The sequence below is a fragment of the Manduca sexta genome, chromosome 10, assembly GCF_014839805.1.
Source record: "Manduca sexta isolate Smith_Timp_Sample1 chromosome 10, JHU_Msex_v1.0, whole genome shotgun sequence".
In the NCBI taxonomy this organism is placed as follows: domain Eukaryota; kingdom Metazoa; phylum Arthropoda; class Insecta; order Lepidoptera; family Sphingidae; genus Manduca; species Manduca sexta.
In genome coordinates, this window is record NC_051124.1 from 11,097,779 (window position 1) to 11,118,703 (window position 20,925).

At 35.6% G+C, this 20,925-nt stretch overlaps 1 protein-coding gene across 2 annotated transcripts in view; it reads left to right on the top strand.

Annotated features, from left to right (window-relative positions):
- Positions 1-20,925, top strand: part of LOC115441916 (atypical protein kinase C) — a 243,989-nt gene that overhangs the window by 28,426 nt on the left and 194,638 nt on the right. The window contains exon 2 of one of the 2 annotated variants that reach the window (XM_037437255.1): positions 5,441-6,083. The exons of the other annotated variant lie outside the window; for it this stretch is intronic. Coding sequence (XP_037293152.1) covers positions 5,483-6,083 — 601 coding nt within the window. The 5' untranslated portion in view covers positions 5,441-5,482. The remainder of the gene's footprint in view (positions 1-5,440; positions 6,084-20,925) is intronic. 2 annotated transcript variants of the gene reach the window in all.

A 20,925-nucleotide genomic window follows, 5' to 3' on the forward strand; every position in this document is an offset into this window, starting at 1 on the left:
TTCCCACCGTAATAACAAAATTTGGCGATCATTCCCACGTCTAGAGCGATTATTTTTTACGATATCGCGATTTATTCGTAATGAGATCGTGATGATGTTATACGATTATTCTTTAATCGATTATCTTTTCGTTTCATTTTTAACGTTCGGTAGCGTGCGTTATGAAGATTACGGGATTGTAGAATCGAATTAAAATTCATGCTAGTAGAGACGTGAGGAAACTGAGATAAGGAAATGCAATTGTCACAAAGTTAGTCAAAATATCTAAAATAATGAATATCTTTATAATAGATGACTCGTGATTTTTTAATTGGGTGACATTATTCTTGAAAAAGACTCTTAAAAGTTTTGAATTTTTTAGTAAAGTAATAAATCCATATATTGTATTCATTGGACAAAGAATACGCGCAACATGTGAGTAACATAATATAAAAGCGAACATTTTGATTAGATACTTAGAATTTTCACGAAGACGTTTCGTGCATCATTACCATTCGGCATGTTGCGCATCAAGAATTACTGACGTTTGAGCGCAATTACCGTATTCACTGAATCAAAACAAACACAGCGATAGAAATTACGTAAATATTCGCGGAAAAGCGCATTATCCGAGCATAACTTTCAACGGCAGTGTGTAATTCGCATCGGCCAATATTGTAAATTATAGGTGCAAAACACAAGCAAGTAATGGTACCGTGGCGGTGTTAGACGCGGCCACACTGTAAAAGAGAGGTTCACAAACATTTTTTTCTCATAGCCCCCTTTCAAAATTTTGCTGGTTCCGGTGGAACGTCGTTTTTGTTTCGCAAAGAGAGTGCAGTACAACTACCGCCCAGCCGTCGCGGAGGGCGTCTGTACAGTTATGTTGTTGTCATCGTGCCTCTTATGACCCCTATCAATATTATCTGCCTACATTGATGGGTGAAGTCAAGGCAAAATTTTAGTACTTTACTATCAATCCAGATACATTTTCGTGGACCACTACTTACGAATTGTGGACCCCCATTTTTTGGTCACGCCAACGTAGACCCACCGGGACCACTTTGGGAATCAATGCTGTAAAGTATTGTGATATCGACTTTTCTGACTACAATATACGTTACGATTGTTTTGATGATAATATAGTGTTCTTCAGTGATCTGAACTGTGAGATGATATCGTCTAGTAAATTTTAAGTTCTTTAAGATGGATGAGTGGAGTTCGTTTAGAATTTAGATAGATGGATGTTTTGCTTGAAGGTTGATAGATGTGTGTATTTTGAGAGATGAGATTTGCTTTTCCAATATTGTATGATGAACCAACAATATTATTGGGAGTTGTTTTATACGTGAAGTGTTTCTACATTTTCTGTATCTAATCATTTATAAAGATTTTTGCTACATATATTAATTAATGTTATGCAATTAGTCTATCACCGTTTTGTCCAGAATATTGTCTTAATTGGATATTGGATCTTAAAAGCACGTCTCAGTTCACCTCATTTCTAATTTCAGCAATTACTACCTACATCTTTTTGGAATTGAAAAACTCATAACTTTTACTTATCGCACTTTACGATCATACGTGCAATATCACCACCATTGCTTCTTGGATGCATATTGCTAAGTTGAGTCTGATTGTAACTACAATGTTACATAAATTAAATTGTAATTATATTATCTATTTTTATATTATGTATGCTGTATAAATATCAATTAAAATAAACTTTTTATCTATTTATTTACCTGGATAACTCAAATCCTTAGTATATCATATCATATCTATCATATATCATATCTACATAATAGGTTTAAAATTAATCCAAAACCTTCACAATTTATTAGACGTCACATATTCAGTAACATGATAATGCTTCTCGCACTAACCTAAATCTTTGCTCATTCGTTCGCGCAGAGTTTGTTTTTTTCTTCACGTCAATAATATGCAAATGGTATTCTAGAAATATTTATCGTACTATATTTAATCTATTAGTGACTAGCTGACCAGACAGACGTCCTGTCTTAACTATGTATGCACGCGCGCATTATGTCGATCGCTGACAGTTATTTCAAACCACTGACCGTTAAGTAAAATTAATATTGTCGTTAAGTTTTCTTAAATTTTCTAATTTTCCGCGCAATGTTTTGAATTTTTTCTTTCTAGGAACCTTTTCTGATAATATCAAACACAACAAAAAAAATAGTGAAATCGGTTCAGCCGTTCACGCGTGATGGCGCGACCAAGGGAAATAGGGATTCATTTTTATATATATAGATATATTAAGATATAGATATTGCTTCTGCGATATTTCACTTTACAAAATTATAACGGTTTGAATTTATTTGTTTTTAAATACTTGTATTGGTTGATTTGGATTGACTTGTTAGTGTTTTGTTTTTGTTAAATAACAGTGGCATTTATTCACTTGTTCTCTTAATTATTCAAACTGACTACAGAATAATAAGAAATATATATGGTTGTGGTAGATATCGCACACGGGCTGCTGTCGCGCGACGATTTGTTCAATATGAATATGTTCTATGTATAATATTATAATTGGGTTATTTTATAGAAAACGATCGTTATAGTCTAATGTAAATGTCTTTGAGGTTAATGGGGTTCAATTATGTCGTCGTAAAGTATCTGGTGAGAATACATTCAGTGTGTTATTATACTTTCCTTACATAATAACCATTCATAAATTCATTGATCATAATTATTATCATACATATAGAATGACCATGGCGGTCAATACAAAACATTCAATATAATTATCCAAAACATTTACGCTTGCCCGGGGGTCCCTACTCAGACGACCTTCACCTTGCATCAGACCTTGAGAGGTTTTCGTAAGAGGAAATATTTGATTGCACACACGATTAACATCATATTTACAAGTGTGCGAACACGCTGCCAAATTTACAATTGCGAACGAAAAAACATATTCTCCTCTATATTTTTATGACGTTTCTATAGACCATCGTTTTGGGTGATGGTAAATACAACTTTGTGTGACAATAATTTATACCTATTATTGCTCGAAGTTGTGAATTTAAAAGTCAAATGGTTGGTGTGTCGGCCATGTTTGTTGTTATGTCACGTGACGTCACTGGGCACTAATGGCCTTTTCGAGCGGGTCAATAACTTTATCTATTTGGCGAAGTAATAAAACCATTTTCGGCCATATAATTTTTAAGTAGTTAAGTGGGATTTGAAAAAAAATGTTTTATCTTTTAAGACAAATAATTAACTTTTTTCTCTAGAGGTCCAAAAGGAAGTTATCTCTATTATTCTGGGTAAATTATCAACTGCTTGTATTCACCGTTTGCTATTCTAAATGACCGCCCGCTGGCAAAATTATCATATCGCCATAATGTATGTTAGAACCAGTTTTTTATATCGAATAAAAAAAAGTAGCCTTAACTTATTACTAACCACTCAACAATCAAGTATAACTTGTTCGAGGGCACATTTTTTGCTCTGCATCAAAAATAATAAGTTTTTATACCGGAAAATGTAATCTGACTAATTGTATAACTGGATACAAAAACGTGGGATCTTGAACGGTTTCACGGTTGTTTTGAAAATTATAATTATCATCAGAATTTGTGACTTATCTAAAATAATTAATATTTTTACAGCATTTAACCTTTTTTATTTTATCAGATGCATAGGTGTATTACACATTTGCCATTTATATAATAGAGCTCTTATTACCACTTCGAAGTCGAGATTTCAATAAATCCGATAGGAATACATCATAAGAAGCTAAAACTCATAAAAAACAGGTTTAAATTTAACTACACATTTAAATACAATCTGAATAAGATAAAAGCCACGTCAGCACTACAGCGTTATCCAGGGATTCGGGTAAAAAAGCTAGTTTATGAAATTTCGTAAGCGAAACACGTCCGCCGAACAAGATTACGGCAAAAAGCCGGCCAGCCGCGCCATAAGTCGCTGCATAATGGACGTGTGGGCTACACCTAGGTTTACTGAAGTTATGCTAACCTGGTACCTTGATGGTAACTCGCATTAATGGAAATAGATATGCGAACTTGAAATATTGGGTACTAAATGTTTTTAGTAAAGAATTATCGTATCAAAAAATATTCTAGGCAATTAATCTGTGACGAAAATCACGTAATGAGAAGTTACACAGACATAATACTTTAATAACACCCTAAAAAAACGCAATGTTAGAGAATTTGTGAATGTATTCTCTTTAAAAAGGGAAACGATTTCGAAAGGTTTGAAAAACAGAACTCACACATGACTTAGGAACAAATGTCTGTGTAAAATGCTTTAGCAGAATATGGAATGAAAAACCTCGCTATTTCTAAGCTAAATGGCTTCTGAACTTCTCAGGTTTTACCTTTATGGAGTCACGAAATTCAATTTCCATGTCTGAAATAGTATGCTACCGGCAGAATTTGTGGCCTTGTTGATGCTTAAATTGAAGGATAGGTGTGCTTTATATATAGGCCCTGGTGACGAGTGGCTGAACGCGGGTTCGATTCCGAGGCGATACATGATTTTTTGAGATATGTGTGAAATGGAAACAAGAGTACCGTTATTTCTGATAGCTTGAACATAAGATTTGAATTTTAACGTGAGCTCAAAATTACCTCATTCCTGGATCTATTTTTATAATTAGTTGACGAATTTACATTTATGGTCACCGAAAAACACAATTAAGTGTGCCTAAAGACTTTTATTATTTGTTGTTATTAAACAATATGTCACTACATGACAGCATTGTTGCGGGAAGAGCCATATTCGAATAATATAAAAAAATCAAATTTATTTAATTCTATTAATGTATTCAGCGAAACGAACAATTTTGTTCGTCACTGGTTTAAAATACTTTACAAGAAATGGAAAAATAAATGACGTAAATAACCTTTAAAATACAGCGCGGAATGTACCTAATCTCGAGTAAATTATATTCAGCACAGAAGCTAAAGTCACCGTGGTTGATAACGTTTACGTTCTGAAAATGTTATCACGTCGTCGGTCCAGACGTGGCTTTGTTCCCGGCTGACTGATGCGATATCACAACCGATCTCATAAAGAAAATCTCGCCAGTTCAGCCGGCTAATGCCTAACGACGCGCCTAAATCTTTTTACTAAATTATTGCTGCCGTTTATATCGCTCAGGGCACAGCTCGGTTCTAAATCCGACTCGTATGCATTAATGAAACGAGTGAAAGCCTTGGACGAGGACGCGGCCGATTGTTTCCCTGCACATATTTTATTTATGCACTCGTGTCGACCGTCGGCGCTGGCCCCGCGGCGAAATATCGACTTAGCCCGGACCGCATCAAAATATTCTATGCGAATGAATAATACCTACTTTTTCGTGAAGACTACATTTGCATACGTTATTGTGTTGCAACAGGCGGTTATATCTTCCCAAACGTATCGCTAACACGAGACCACCGTTTGAATACATCCCCAGTGCCAAACGAGCCGCGCGGTGAAATGAAAAAGGAATGCAGTGATGGAATACTTAGCCAGTGTTGGTGCTTTAAAAACAGTGAAAATGTTAGTGTTGTCGAATATATTTCGCGCGAGTCATCCCCCGAATCAAATGATGCCGAGGGAGGTGAGCGTGCCGGAAACGAGGCCTTCGGAGAGGAACTCAGTGTCGCAGAACTCGCTGCGGATAAAACACAGAACGAAAACGCACGATAACATCAACGCGTCGCACGAGATGGACTGCGATGCGAAGACAGTGAAACGGGAAAAGTGCCTTTCGAACAGCGTGGACGCGATCGTCACGCGCAACGATGCCAAAAGTAAAGTGATATGCAGTGCCAAAGGTTTATTAGAGACTAATCTAGACGATTTGTTCAACGATGTAAATAATTTGGAGGGTTGGACGGCGGAGCCAAAGAGTTTGGGCGCGAGCGAGCCGACCCTCAGCTTCAGCGAGGGTGGCGAGGGGACTGTCACGCGCGGATCCCTCGTGTCAGAGGACGACAGTGAGGACGATGCGAGCAGTGACAGCGACTGCACGGACGAGGTGCTGCGCGAGCAGAGGATATGTATGGGCGCCAGGCGGTTCGGACACATGCTGCGCAGGGTCATATCTAGGAATGGTGAGTTCGTATTATTTAGGACTCCTTCTATATTTATCTATAGGCATATCTGAAGCATATAAGCATAAACATTCATGCTTACATGTAACTTATAACAATATACTCAAGAAAAAATAATGATAAATAACAGAGTAAAAATCAAATTAATTTCGTAAAAAGGCTCCCGACATGTGGGTACAGTTGTGCTATTGTTTTGCCTGTCTTACCGGACATTATGTATGAATATGACCATTAAATATGATTCGTGTTCCCTTCACATTTCAAAGCTGGCTTTGAAAGGCGTAAGTACATAGGTGATAAAATTCTGGTAAAAAAATTAGGACAATATTATATATTTCTGACGAGCATCGAGCACTGAATACCCCCTCCTGAAAAATGTCTCTCGACTAACCTTACGTACTGTATAATTTAGTCATCAGTACACGATGTCTTTACGTGGAAAAGATGTTTGGTTTCTTATCTCACGAATATTTATGTTTACTGATAATTTTAACTTCCTTAACTAAAAGTACTTAAATTTAACTATTGATGACATGAGAAAGATTACCGATTAACGGTTCGGAGAAATAATAATTAAAATAAAAAGTTCCTTGTAAACTTAATTTATCTTCAGTTCCGATAACCTTCAGGGCCTGGGTTCGAATCTTTGAGAAATGCGTGAATACCCTGGAATAAGAATGGGTTTTTGATATTTCAGTAAGCTCGTCTTTCATAACATGGGACGGAAATACGTCCAGCAAAGTATCGTAGTTGCACCTGTCCTCCGAAGCGCTCAACGTTAATTTAAAATAAAGACCACGAACCAACACAGCTCACGCAAGCCCAATAAAAATAATTGTACACTCCGGCCCCAAGTGTAAATTGTAACTCTGTGTCGGATACTCGCCGAATGGTGACGGCAGCGTTTATTTGTTTTCAATTGTGGCAAATTGCTCCTCGCACTGATTGAGATGGCCGTCGTAAAGTCGTAAAATCTCTGTACTTGACAATCTTGCCGCGGAAGTCGTGGCGGGCTTCTTTTATTGGAACTAATGATTCGTATTTGTTGTAAATGAGGTTTGTTGTGTCTTCCGTTTGGATTTTGACGATTTCGAGATTTGATTTTTAGGTTGGCCAACACTTTATATACTCTTGTGGAAACACCATTATTTTTTTTAAAGCTCTGCATTGTATAAAACCGTCAGATATTAAGTCTTATTATGCCCCGTAATTTGCTTTAAAATTTAACATTATATCAATTTTGTTGAAATGCATGTGTCAAATATATAAAGTAGCGTGGCAGTTTTATCTCTAGTTGATTTGGATTTAAGGTTCAATATCCGTATGAAACACTATTTTTGTAATAGTCCATCATGGCTGGAATAAAATCAAAAATGTTAATAAAAAAAATGTAAATTAAATAATTTTCCGTATAATCCGCAATAACTAGTTAACTGTACTTAAGAAATGTTAAAAATCAAGTAAAACAACTTCAACTGCCACTGTAGAGCTAGTCCATTTCTTTCTGCCACATTTTTTACGAGGAAACATTTTAACAGCGAGATAAATTACTTAGATTTAGAAGAATTAAGGCTACTTGCAAAAACTCTTACTAACGATGCTGCGTTCTTCAAATAAAAACTTAATTGACAAAGTATAGAGTACAAAATGGAATTGCAGTTTACAGTGTAACAAGAACAATATACTAAGATACTATTCGTTCTTTATTTAAAAAAATACGCCACTGTATGTGACGGACATTGCTGCGTATATTGTAATATATTCGCCTGAATTATGTGAATTAAACTTAATTGACAAAGTATAGAGTACAAAATGGAATAGCATTTATAGTGTAACAAGAACAATATACTAAGATACTATTCATTCTTTATTTAAAAAATTACGCTCCTATGTGTGACGGAGATTGCTGCGTATATGGCAATATATTCGCCTGAATAATGTGAATTAAACTTAATTGACAAACTATAGAGTACAAAATGGAATTGCATTTATAGTGTAACAAGAACAACATACTAAGACACTATTTATTCTTTATTTAAAAAAATACGCTCCTACGTGTGACGGATATTGCTGCGTATATTGTAATATTATGTTCGCAGGAATTATGTACTGTGTAATTAAGCACCTGGTGTTAATCAGGCACCTGGTGACAAATGTGAAGAGGCAGTTTTTGCTTAAAGAAAAATATATGAGATATTGTACAAGGTTATTTTGCTTTACTGAATGAATAATACATATCTTCTTGAAAATAACACTTCACAATTAGTTTATCGAATCGTAGATGTAAAATAAAAATTGTAAAATTTCGTTTCGAACAAAATAAATATCAATAAAAAATAATTTTATTTTTACACGCCTCAATTGTACTAGTACTAATGTAATACAATGCGTCGGAGCGGCAACATCGCACTTTCAGTTAACATGCCACAATCGCTCTAAACTATAAGATGATAAGGAAATCAGAAAGGTAAAACTGGAATTTTCATTATTCATAAATAACTTTTGCTTCAATTAGGGTCGCAAGATCATGTCTGATCATCCTTATTAAAATAAAGATATTTTTTTTTTTTGCCTGAATGTAAGCAGAGGTAAAGACGAGTATGTAGTTTCATTTATTAACGCAATGCCAATATGACTCTGTATTCCTTGGTTAGTTTTTCCTGTTAAGGTAAAAACGGTTATTATTACTATTTTTGCGCGTAAAAACATCTGAATAGATATCGTTGAAATAACAATAGAACGTTATTGGAAATACAAGTATTTTTCAAGCATTCTATTTAAACATCATTATGTTGTGCCGCAATTGAGACGTTACAACTAGACAAAAAGAAAACTATTTTCACATCGAATATTATAAAGCTGCGATAACATCTGACACTTCTCATAGTATACCTTCAAGCTAATTCAGACGTACCGCAAATTGAAGCAAAAGTACACAACAATTAACGCAAAGTGGCGCACCTCAGTGTGTACTTACGCCAAGTTTGGACAAGTTGTGCAAGTTCTGTCGAAGTGTTCTGTTCTTGATTCTCAGGTAGTTGGTACTCGGCACACTCTACACCTTGATGCAGTTTGTCGATTGAATTGTTATTCGTTTGTTTTATTTGTAAGTTATTTTTGGAGTCTGTTAAGATTAATGTTATAATAAAGTTAGATTAATGTAGTCTTAAAGCGTTTACAAGAAGACGTCATAAATATAATTATAATTACTTCACCTGACGTAAACCACTTCTGGTATAACGGTCAACTTATGATTTTTTGTAATGACATATCTAGACTTCTATACTTATTATACAAAGCTGAAGAATTGGTTTGTTTGATTGCGCTAATCTTAGAACTTACTGGTTCGAAATTCGAATTGAAAAATGATTTGTTGCATAACCTTTTTAAGCTTTATTTTAGCTATAGGCTATATAACATCACAATATAGCCAATAGGCCGTATAGATAAATAGGTAATATTTTGATTATCTTACCTGCTTTCGTAATTTCTAATTTATAACATCTCTAAAAGCATGAAATTCCCCAGTACATGTTTAATGCAAGTGTTTATCAATTGAAATGATTAATGTGGTATGCAAGCGATTCATCCATTTCCTGCACACCTGCGGTACGTCGAGACTCGAGACATGTCTAGCGTCTAACATCTCCTTTGTAGCGGACTGGTAGACACGTGTCCGAGGAAATCTCCGCTCTTGTGAAGCCGTTGTTTCAGCTTGCTGTGCGGGCATTATTGAATTACGTCACTGTGATATAAAATGTAATAAGATTTGCTACAAACTGATTGTGAAGCTTCGGTTGTAAGTCAACATTGTAACAAAATTACTAGTTATGATGTGCTTTAAACTGGGTGAATTTAAGAAGATTTAGGGCATCTTTCACAACTTGATTAAATGCTACTCGTAACATAAGTAGTATAAGCCGTCCTAATATATACGTCACATTCTAACCTATGCTGCCGAATAAATGGTAATAAAATTACATATCGACATTGAAATTTACTTGAAACTTATGAAATAAGTTCTTAGTGTGGAGTTTATTGAATACAACTGTAGTGAATGTAGCATCTATTACTAATAAAAAGAAAATGAAACTTATGCTTTCCAATGGACAACTTAGACTATGTTAATATCAAATGAAAGGCGCCATCTTTATAGTTTGTTAAACAATTCACCTTCCCAATCCCGAATGTGATAAAAGACACGTCTAAAACATTTCTAAACCTTTTAAAATATATTTATCTTCGGTTCTTATTACATCAAGGGCCTGTTTCAGAGTGTCTAAGCTTGTAGAATATAAGGTGGTCAAATGCAAAAGCACCTGAATAAATGGTTAAAAAAAGCGTACATCCAGCATTACCTGTCTTATACGTAACTGGCGCTTACAATTTAACTTGACCATTATGAAACAACTCCCTAATGAAATAGTATCAGGTGACTCCCTTTCTGTATTTCCATTACCAGGGTCAAGTCTAAATTCGCCTAATCCAGTTTACAATCTACCTAACCGTTGGTCTGCGATGAACCTATTAGCAGACCGATACGTGACTACCTTCAACGTAAACGTGTTCGAATAAATGGCGGAAAATTCTAGAAAACATTTAGTAAATGGCGAAGGTGAACTTTGTGTTGAAGGTATATTGTTTGCGCGGATCGATATCAGCGGGAGCTTCGCTGCATAAAGGGTTTTGTGCGTCGGTGTTGTAAATTCTACGATAAGGGTTAAAAATAAATGTTTTATTTTGGCTGGGAATGAGTCATCATATTAGTTATGAAATTTGAGCGTGTTTTGAAAATATGATCTAATCTACATATTGGACAAAGTAAAAGTATTGATACAAAAATTTTGCAGATACAATATCTACGTTTGAAAGGCTAATTGAAATAAGCGACATTTCTTTTGCGACACTTAGTTTCATACAAATTTAAAATCAGCAGCTTTTTCTATGTTTTCTTAACATGGTCAAAATTTTTCGAAAAAAATCTCTTAAGTCAATTAGCCTTTCAACCGTCGATATGTATTCTTCAAAAAACATAAATTCCTTAATTTGTGCACTTTCTGGGGGTCATACCTCACAACACGGTCCCACTCGAGACGTCAATGGAGCCTATTTGCGCGACATTAGTATTCTAAAACACAATAATACATATGAAATGTCTCACACTCTTTCTCACCTAAACAAACTGTCGCTGTTCTAAAACAACATCCGCATCGCTGTCGTTCACCAAGAAAACCTGCTCACGTAACATTAATTCCTGTTTAATAACAGTTAAAAATTGCTTTTATGGAACGCGACGTGTTTTCCTCGTACTCTCTGCAACGATATGTAGGTAATTGCGCATCATATTTTCTGTCGATGCGAAAATCGAACTCGTTGCCTTTTGTTTTACTAGTCTCCCTCGTTAGTTTGATAATACATTATTTTGAAATAAAACTGTTTTACGAAATTGATCGCGGTTATTTATATTATTACTAGCAACCTGACACGTTGTCCCGTCTTAAGTAGTTAACTATGAATTTGCAGCACTCAATCTGTCAATCGCTGACAGTTATTTCAAACAATTGACAATTATATAAAATTTATATTTTCGTTAAGTTTTCTTAAATTTTCTGATTTTCCGCGCAACTTTTTGAATTTTTTCTTTCATAAAAACCTTCTCCTGACAATAATGAATACAACAAAAAAAGAATTAGCGAAATTGTTCCACTCGTTCACGCGTGATGCGATGACCAAGGGAAATAGAGATTCATTTATATATATCTATATATATAAAAATGAATTGCTGTTCGTTAGTCTCGCTAAAACTCGAGAACGGCTGAACGGATTTATCTTATCTTGGTCTTGAATTATTCGTGGAGGTCTAGGGAAGGTTTAAAAGGTGAGAAAAATTCGAATAATTGCCGGGAAAATCCTCAAAACAGCATTTTTCTATTTCCCATACAAACGTTTTCTAACTAATACGTAGAGTCAATTTGAGCTTTATTGCTATTGTATAAAGTTCACTGTTGTCTAAGCAATGTAGGTGTGTTCCTAACATCAAAGCAGTGTGCGTTGGAGCACAGAATATAATAATGTAATGTCGCGTTCTGAAACTCAACAAAAGTGATATCGCATTGTGACTAATAAAATAGATAGGTACAAAAAACTGTCATATTACAAATCTTTTTGACAGGACGAAGTCTGTCGGGTCCGCTAGGATATATAAATCAGTTGATTCGGCTACTAACCAAGATGATGTAGTCAACTATCCACCGGGATTTTTAAACTCGCTGGATTTGCCAGGATTGCCACCTCACAATCTTCAATTAAAGGTTGGATCGGTAGTTATAATGTTGCGAAATATCAACCAACCGCGTCTTTGCAACGGCTCACGGTTAGCGATAAAAAAATTACTAAACAACGTGATAGAAGCAACTATAGTGAAAGGAAAGTATAAAGGAGAAGATGTTCTCATACCGCACATCCCAATGATTCCGACTGATGTGCCATTTGAATTTAAAAGACTACAGTTTCCAGTGCGGCTTGCTTTTGCTATGACCATAAACAAGTCCCAGGGGCAATCATTAAGTGTTTGTGGTATTAATCTGGAAAACCCATGTTTCTCCCATGGTCAATTGTATGTTGCCTGTTCCCGTGTTGGAAAACCATCAGATTTATTTGTCTATGCGCCAGGGAATCAAACAAAAATATTGTATATCATAAAGCACTACAATGAAAATAAAACTGATTTTTGTTAATAATTATGATGATTACCAATAAAGCGATTACTTACTTTTAAATGCTTATATCTGTTTTATTTAATAATTATTTTTTATTCACAACGCCCTATCACCAGGGTGAAGGTTCTGTTCAGGAGAATTTTTGCCCCGACAATAAAATAGATAGGAACAAAAAACTGTCATATTACAAATCTTTTTGACAGGACGAAGTCTGTCGGGTCCGCTAGTATATATATATATATATATATATACTAGCTTTTGCTCGCGGCTCCGCCCGCGTTATAAAGTTTTTCAGGCTAAAGTTTTCCGTTATAAAAATAGTAGTTTCCCGGGAGCCTATGTTCTTCCCAGGGTCTCAAACTGTCTCCATACCAAATTTCATCTTAATACGTTGGGTAGTTTTTGAGTTTAACACGTTAAGGCAGACAGATGCAGCGGGGGACTTTGTTATATTATTTAGAACTTTTTAAGTGAAACAATCCCGTCATACATCATTGTTGCATAACTTTAACCGTTTACGCAGCGCAGGCAACGGAAGCTCTCAAAACTCATCATTTTCCCCGTTTTTGCAACATGTTTCATTACTGCTCCGCTCCTATTGGTCATAGCATGATGATATATAGCCTATAGCACTCCAGGAACAAAGGGCTATCCAACACAAAAAGATTTTTTCAGTTCAAACCGGTAGTTCCTGAGATTAGCCATTACTGCTCCGCTCCTATTGGTCATAGCGTGATGATATATAGGTTATAGCGGTCCACAAATAAAGGGCTTTCCAACGCAAAAAGAATTTTTCAGTTTGGACCGGTAGTTCCTGAGATTAGCCATTACTGCCCCGCTCCTATTGGGTATAGCGTGATGATATATAGCCTATAGCACTCCACGAACAAAGGGCTATCCAACGCAAAAAGAATTTTTCAGTTTGGAAAGGTGGTTCCTGAGATTAGCCATTACTGCCCCGCTCCTATTGGGTATAGCGTGATGATATATAGCCTATAGCACTCCACGAACAAAGGGCTATCCAACGCAAAAAGAATTTTTCAGTTTGGACCGGTAGTTCCTGAGATTAGCGCGTTCAAACAAACAAACAAACAAACTCTTCAGCTTTATATAATAGTATAGATATATATAGAGGTTCTCCCGACGTTTCGAAGACTGCAGCCTTCATGGTTACGGGGCGGACTGACCACTGTCAACCGTCCGATAAAATCTGTAAAACAGTTTTATTTCCATGTCAAACATAACAAATCATTACTACATTATTTCACAAATACATAAAGTTTTTACGTAGAAACTTGCTACTAATCACATTACATCAATCAGACTTTGGTAGAAGATTAAAGAGCCATTATTCTCTGTCATTGCGTGTAAGTACACCGCTTTTGTGAAGGATCTTTTTATAGATCAGCACTTATAAACTCAATCTTAATTTGTACGAGACATTATAGACGTATTCTTACATATTAAATGTATGATTTTGAAGCATAAATTGGATAGAAATGTTTCTGTTCAAAACATTAAGGGTATATTTAGACAGCGTTTAATTATACATGCGTTTTCACCGCACTTATTTTTACGTAAAAGTGCCGCGTTTAAATTGCATCGGAAACGCATCGTTGGCAAATAAATTTCACCAATTTAATAAACTCTAAATTAGAATCTATATCGTGTATATATGTTTACATCTTATGTATGGTGTTATTGGGGTTGACATTAACTTCACTGTGGCCCCATGAAGCGTAATATCCTTTTGAAAATACGACAGCACGCCACGTCGCCAGCGTGGCGCGACTTCAACGCGGACGACGTTTAGTTTCACTTTAAAACTCATCGTCATTTTGCACAAGTTTATAACATTTTAAAGCCATTTTTATCTGTGCAGTTAAGTGCTTCATACATTAGAACTAGATTTTGTAGTGAATATAAAAGTGGCGGCGTGTTTCACGGAAAAAAGTTGTTTTTAAAAGGAGAGTGCGCTACGGATAGTAACAGATGCCAGAAACGTTTATTGTTGTATGTAATGGAATTTGGTGTTGGTGAAATAGGAGTATATACGTATCTATCTTTTGTTGTCAATATTCTGAACGGGTCTTAGTCTTTATTTCAATTAAAAAACAAATAATATATATATATTTTTTAATTTTAACTTGCACCTACTATGTTCTATATCTGCACCACCTCAGGTTGACTGGTAGAGAATGAATGCCTTTGGGATTAAGTCCGCCTTTTAACATGTTTTGTATGCACTGCAATAAATAAATATTTTTATCATTTAGCGTTTTAACGAATCATTAATTTCTTACTTATTCTCGTGCGCTAATTAACGTGTGATATGAAGACAAACTATTGATTATAATATTATGTATCTTACATACATCAATCTTATATCGAATTCATTTTATAACACGGACTTAACACTGATTAAACTGTTTAACGATTACGACACGCGAATTTAGACTTTATTCCATGTCACCAGCGTATTAGAGCAACAAAAACCACATCGGGCCCAGTTATGTTGCATTGCGATGCGTGACCGATGGAGGACGCGGTGGAGCCGCGCACGCCCTTTGCCAGGCCCGGAGATAGGGATAAATTAAATTGGGGGGTCGGTCTCCCAAAACCTACTTAACTAACTAACTAACGTGTTGTCATTGGGGGTCGGTCTCCCAAAACCTACTCGTGTTGTTGATAAACGAACTTATGGGATTCGCTGCTTTAATTGTGTTATGATTAAACCGAGTACGGTGCGCATTATCGTGAACATTTTCTGAAAAATTGTCGGTACAAATAAAATGACGTATACCAAATTCAACATAATCAAAACTACACCCACTTATGTAGCCAAACATTTGCGATCCAATTCTTGCTTATTAAACATAATAAACAACATATCTATACTTAACTAAAATAGGTTATATCAGATGTAATTAACTTATTAACATATATACATATTATAAAACAAAGTCCCCAAAAGCTGTCTGTATGTATGTGATCGATTTTCTCTAAATCTTCTGAACGGATTTTTGTACGGTTTTTACTAACAGCTAATGCAATTCTGTAGGTTTAGGTTAATAGTACATTACATTTTTATATAAATTGACTGAAATATAACGATCAATGTCGAAAAGATCGCGTGGTTGTAAAGGCGATAACCTAGTAAGGTGTGGAACGGACTGCTAAGACGAATGTCCGCAGGTTCAAACCCAAGGGCACACACCTCTGACTTTTCGCAAATCATGTGGGTATTCTTTGTGAATTTATCGTTCGCTTCAACGGTGAATGAAAACATCATGAGGAAACCTGCACATCTGAGAAGTTCTCTATAAGAATTTCGAAGGTCTAAGAAGTCTACCAATCCGCACTAGGCCAGCGTGGTGGACTAAGGCCTAATCCCTCTCAGTAGTAGAGGAGGCCCGTGCTCAACAGTGGGCAAGTATACAATACAGGGCTGATATTAGTATATATAGTATTATATATTATTATTATTGCATTGATATCTGGGTACGGACCTGCGCTCTGCCACCGATTCGGTTGATAGAACGAATTGTGCGTGTCATTCGGCCGTGGCGTAATCATTGCTCTAATGTGCTCTGTACGAAAGTGGATGATTTGGTTTGTTGGTTAACCGCATGTTTGAATCGTAATACTTGTCGGTGTTCAAGTATTTATATTTTGTGAATGGTGGAGTACTTGTGTTAATCAAGTTTGTAGTTTGTTTTTGTTCATTTTCCTTGTTTGTTTGAGTGGGTGTGGGTTGTCTGATTGGAGATTTGAAGTCATGGTGAATAGTTCGTGATTGCATAACGCGTGTTAACTATGTCCTTATTAAATGGGAAGGTTTCTTAAAGGTTGATATCTTTGAGAAATTGAGGATATATTAATTTACTAATAAGTAATTAAGATATTAAAGTACTTATGAAGTAATAATTTTATCCAATATAAAAGTAAATACAATGTGTATACTTACTTCATGATATATTACCGCCGTAGGAGAGATTACACACACTAATATGAACACATGAAGCCTTCTTCAACCCCCCGAACCCCCCCCCCCCCGCTCAAATCCCTTTAATAAAAAAATATACCAAAGAAAAAAGATATGCAAAATAGTACGAAATCCATTTATCAAGAGAACGGAGAAACCTGTCGTACAAAACTCGTTAAAAACTACTATTTAAACAATGCTCCGTCGGGCGACAGTTTATTGACATAATTCATGTTAATTCACCGCCGCTGTAATCAGAAAATACTTCCAAGACTCCAGGGGGGGACTTCCTTTATTTGAAAAGGGGGAGGTGACCTCCGGTTTTTTAATTTCAGATTTATTTCTCGTGTTCAAATGGTTTGTTATGTAAAATAGTTTTTTGGCTATTCGTATTTATTTTAAATATACGCTGGGAAGTTTGCGGATTTGGCTCTTGGTGTTGGAAATGCGATGGTTTTGTTTCTGTAGAGGAGTTGGGTTTGTTTATATGCGATATTAGGTGTTGCTCACGTGAGAAGCCTCTCCTGGTACAAATGATTATAAGTGTAGGACGGTAGTGTTATCTTTTTACGCGATCACTGTTTTTTTTAATCCTTGGATTGTCGAGACGAGCTTGCCGTTCGCCTGATGGTAAGCAATACGACCGCCCATAAGCAGTAGAAACACCATCCCAATACCTTGAATTATAGTATTGTTTGGTATTTCACTGCGCTCGCCATCTTTATACATGAGATGTTAAGTCTCATTATGTCCAGTAGTTACATTGGCTACAATGTCCTTCAAACCGGAACACAACCGTGGTTACATACTGCTGCTTGACAAGCGGAGACGGACTCTCACATATAAGAGACCTACCACCAGTTTCTCCGGTTACTTCTAAAACGCATACAACCATTCAAATATTGTCACCAACTTCCGCATTCATAAGCAAAATAGCTGTGTCAGCGCCTCGGTACAAAAGTTCATTTACACTATCTATCGTTTCTGATCATTATTTTTATAGCGCATACATTTTCAAGAACAATTAACTAATCCATTCAATCTATCGTCAAACTACATACATATTGTAATTAATAACTACGAATAGTTAACAGACATCGGAAGCTCCTAAGTAAACTATCGTATCTGCAAAAAAATGTGATTTCCACTTTTATAGCGTATCGTTATCTATTGTACTGTAATGTGCACCTTTCAGCTTTCTCTATATACTAACTCAGTTCCAAACCCTCTAAAAAAGGTAATAAATGAAGATTTTTTTAATAGGTTTGATAATAAACAGTACATACATAATGAAACGTTGAAAAGTGAAAATCACTATGTTTAACCGACTTCAAAAAAAGGAGGAGGTTATCAATTCGACGTGAATATTTTTTTTTGAATACGATAGTTTTCTTAGGAGTCATCGAAAACTACTTTTATTTGTAAAAAAGTACGCTTTAATGGTTTATGTCTAGTTAATATTAATACTGGTGTTATTTTTTTTTTTGTCAAAGCATGCTGCGAACCTTAAAATATTGTGCATTTAAACCTATTATTACTGTTTTATTTTATTTGAGCTATAATAATGTAACAACTACTGGTTTTCTTAATTATAAATAAATAAATAAATAGACAGCTAATGGTGAAAGGCTCATAAAAAAAAACGGCTTTCGATCGTACCAGTTGCGCGGACCGGTCGAGTGTGAGAATATAATTTAACCGTATTGTCGTGAAGCAATCGGGCGTGCGCGTAATGGAGAATTAATTAATGTATCACCTGGATTTATGAACGGTAATATCTATTAAGTAATTGATGGGTTTTATAGTTTTGAATGTATTGGTTATGATAGGAGAGATTTACAGTCTTATTTATAAACTTGTTTTAGCGTTAAGAGGTGGTTAAGAATTGATTAAATAGCTGTCAAAAACATCACCGGTTCGTAGTTTAAACTTTATTAAGAGGCAAGATGGCCGGTTTTGACTTACAGCTGATCGAGTAAATTTGTGTTTTAACCAAGCATAGTTTTACGAGTTTTTTATAAGTAAGATTGTTAATGTTTACGCGAATGTTAGACATTGAAATAAAATTATTTTTCGCAGTTTATCGCGGTTGTTAACAGCTAAAACAATTCAACGTTTTGTATAATTGTAATATGTAGGTACATATTGTAACTTTGTGTTTTCGGACGACGAACACCCCAGTACATCGTGTGACCATGAAGGCTGTAAAGTCTTTGAAACTTATAACATAAAAAACTCACAATAAAACCCGAAGAGTAGAAGAGTGATTTTCATAAACATACGACTTTATTTTAAAAGCATAGGCAGAGAAATTAAACATTCAAACAACACGTCTTATGTTGTTAGAATGAAAAACCCACATTATATTTATGTTTTTGGTAAAGACTACCACCTATACAAAGCTCACGACACGAACACTCAACTCAGAACTTTGGTCATAAAAAATTTGGCTTACCTACTGTCTACCGTGTATCTACTTTACAAATCAACTGTATATACTAAGACGGTAGATCATCTCTAACCCTCAATACGATTAGTCAATTATTCACAAATGGAGTGGAATCTAACTCTGTTAGCCGTCGGTGTGGATTGTGAGCGATCGGCTCGTGACGATACAGATCTACAGGATATTGCCGCCCGCGATTCGATTTACGGCGAAACTTGCCGTTTTATTTATTATTTTGTAACCTATTTGATGTCCGCGTACACTGCGCTACTGCGGTTTGAAACGTGCGTTGACTACTGCTTTGCGGTTTCGCTGTGGTTTTCTTTTATTTGTAATACGAAATTTAAATTTAATTTGATTTGTGTATTTATTTTTTAATAATGCAGTGAAGTATGCTTTCATAAGTTTTTTCTACGGGCTAAAATTTATGTCATGTTTAATAATAAAGTTTATTAATAAAGTAATATAATAAAGTTTATTACCCGTTGTTTTATTGTTTATCGAGGTTCTTAAGCAGCCAACAAACATGAGAAATCTTTTTATCTTAATAGTTAAGTTGAGAACAAAATTCATCAAAATCAACTTTTACTTAGAAATTTTTAAAAAAACAGACTTAAATACAAGTATATCATATTTAGCCAACTATTAAAATAGGTTTAAAAAACTCTACGCAGAACTATCGGAGCACGACAAAAGAAACAATATCGTCGTATGATATCTACGTTAGGTCCACATGGACGCGACGCGCCTCAGTTTTAACATTTCAATAGTTTGTAATCTCGAGAGTGGACCGATCGTCGGGTTTGTACTATTGTGCTCTGGATAGATCTGGCTGGCAGTCGGGGGCCAGTTGGTGTTCACTTGCGATGTTTTGTAAATTTTAAGAGATTTTCGAAGGTAGCTTCATTCGTTTTTGAGTTAATGTACAAAATCATTGCCTAATCTAGTAATCTATCAACTATGATAACTGTTATATGGACGTGATATGGAGGTATAAAAATGTGCATCATTGTAAGGAAAAATAATACTGATTGCCGCCTTTTCCTCAGGTTCTTAGACTTATCACTTATCTAAGTCTACGTGATATTAAGTGCGACGTGGTCGCTACAAATTAAAAATAAAACAAAAAATTGTTTTCTCACTTAGCGCATTGTTTGTTCTTGCCACCGTAACCAACGGAACAATACTACCAAGTGTCACCACTCACCGCACTCACCAAAGACCAGTTCGACACCAAAACAAGTCCCAAATAAACTGGACTGTGACCAAATTGCGTGCAGTTCACCAAACGTCCGCACTTTGACGCTTTGATCCGCTTTCGCCCATTGTTCGCAGGCGACGTTAGAACAATTATGCTGTCGATCACAGTGACTTGTCACTTTTACCGCTAATTGGTATAAAATTGAGTGTTGTTTGCGCGCTGTTTGATGGACTGCGCGAGCGCTTGGCGCGGGATAAGGTTCCTTTGACAACCCGCCTGGATTAATTCGTACCTTTAACGAAAACGTGTAGGGACTGTATTGAAAACATTTAGGCTCTACCGGAGTATGTCTGTTTCTAACTTTAGGGAAATGGTGTGGGGACTATTTTGAAGACATTGATACATTTTGAGGATTAATATAATCTATCAATGTCCTTTTTTTGCGCCTTTTTTGTTGAGAACTGGTGATAGAGTTAATATTGACGGAATCT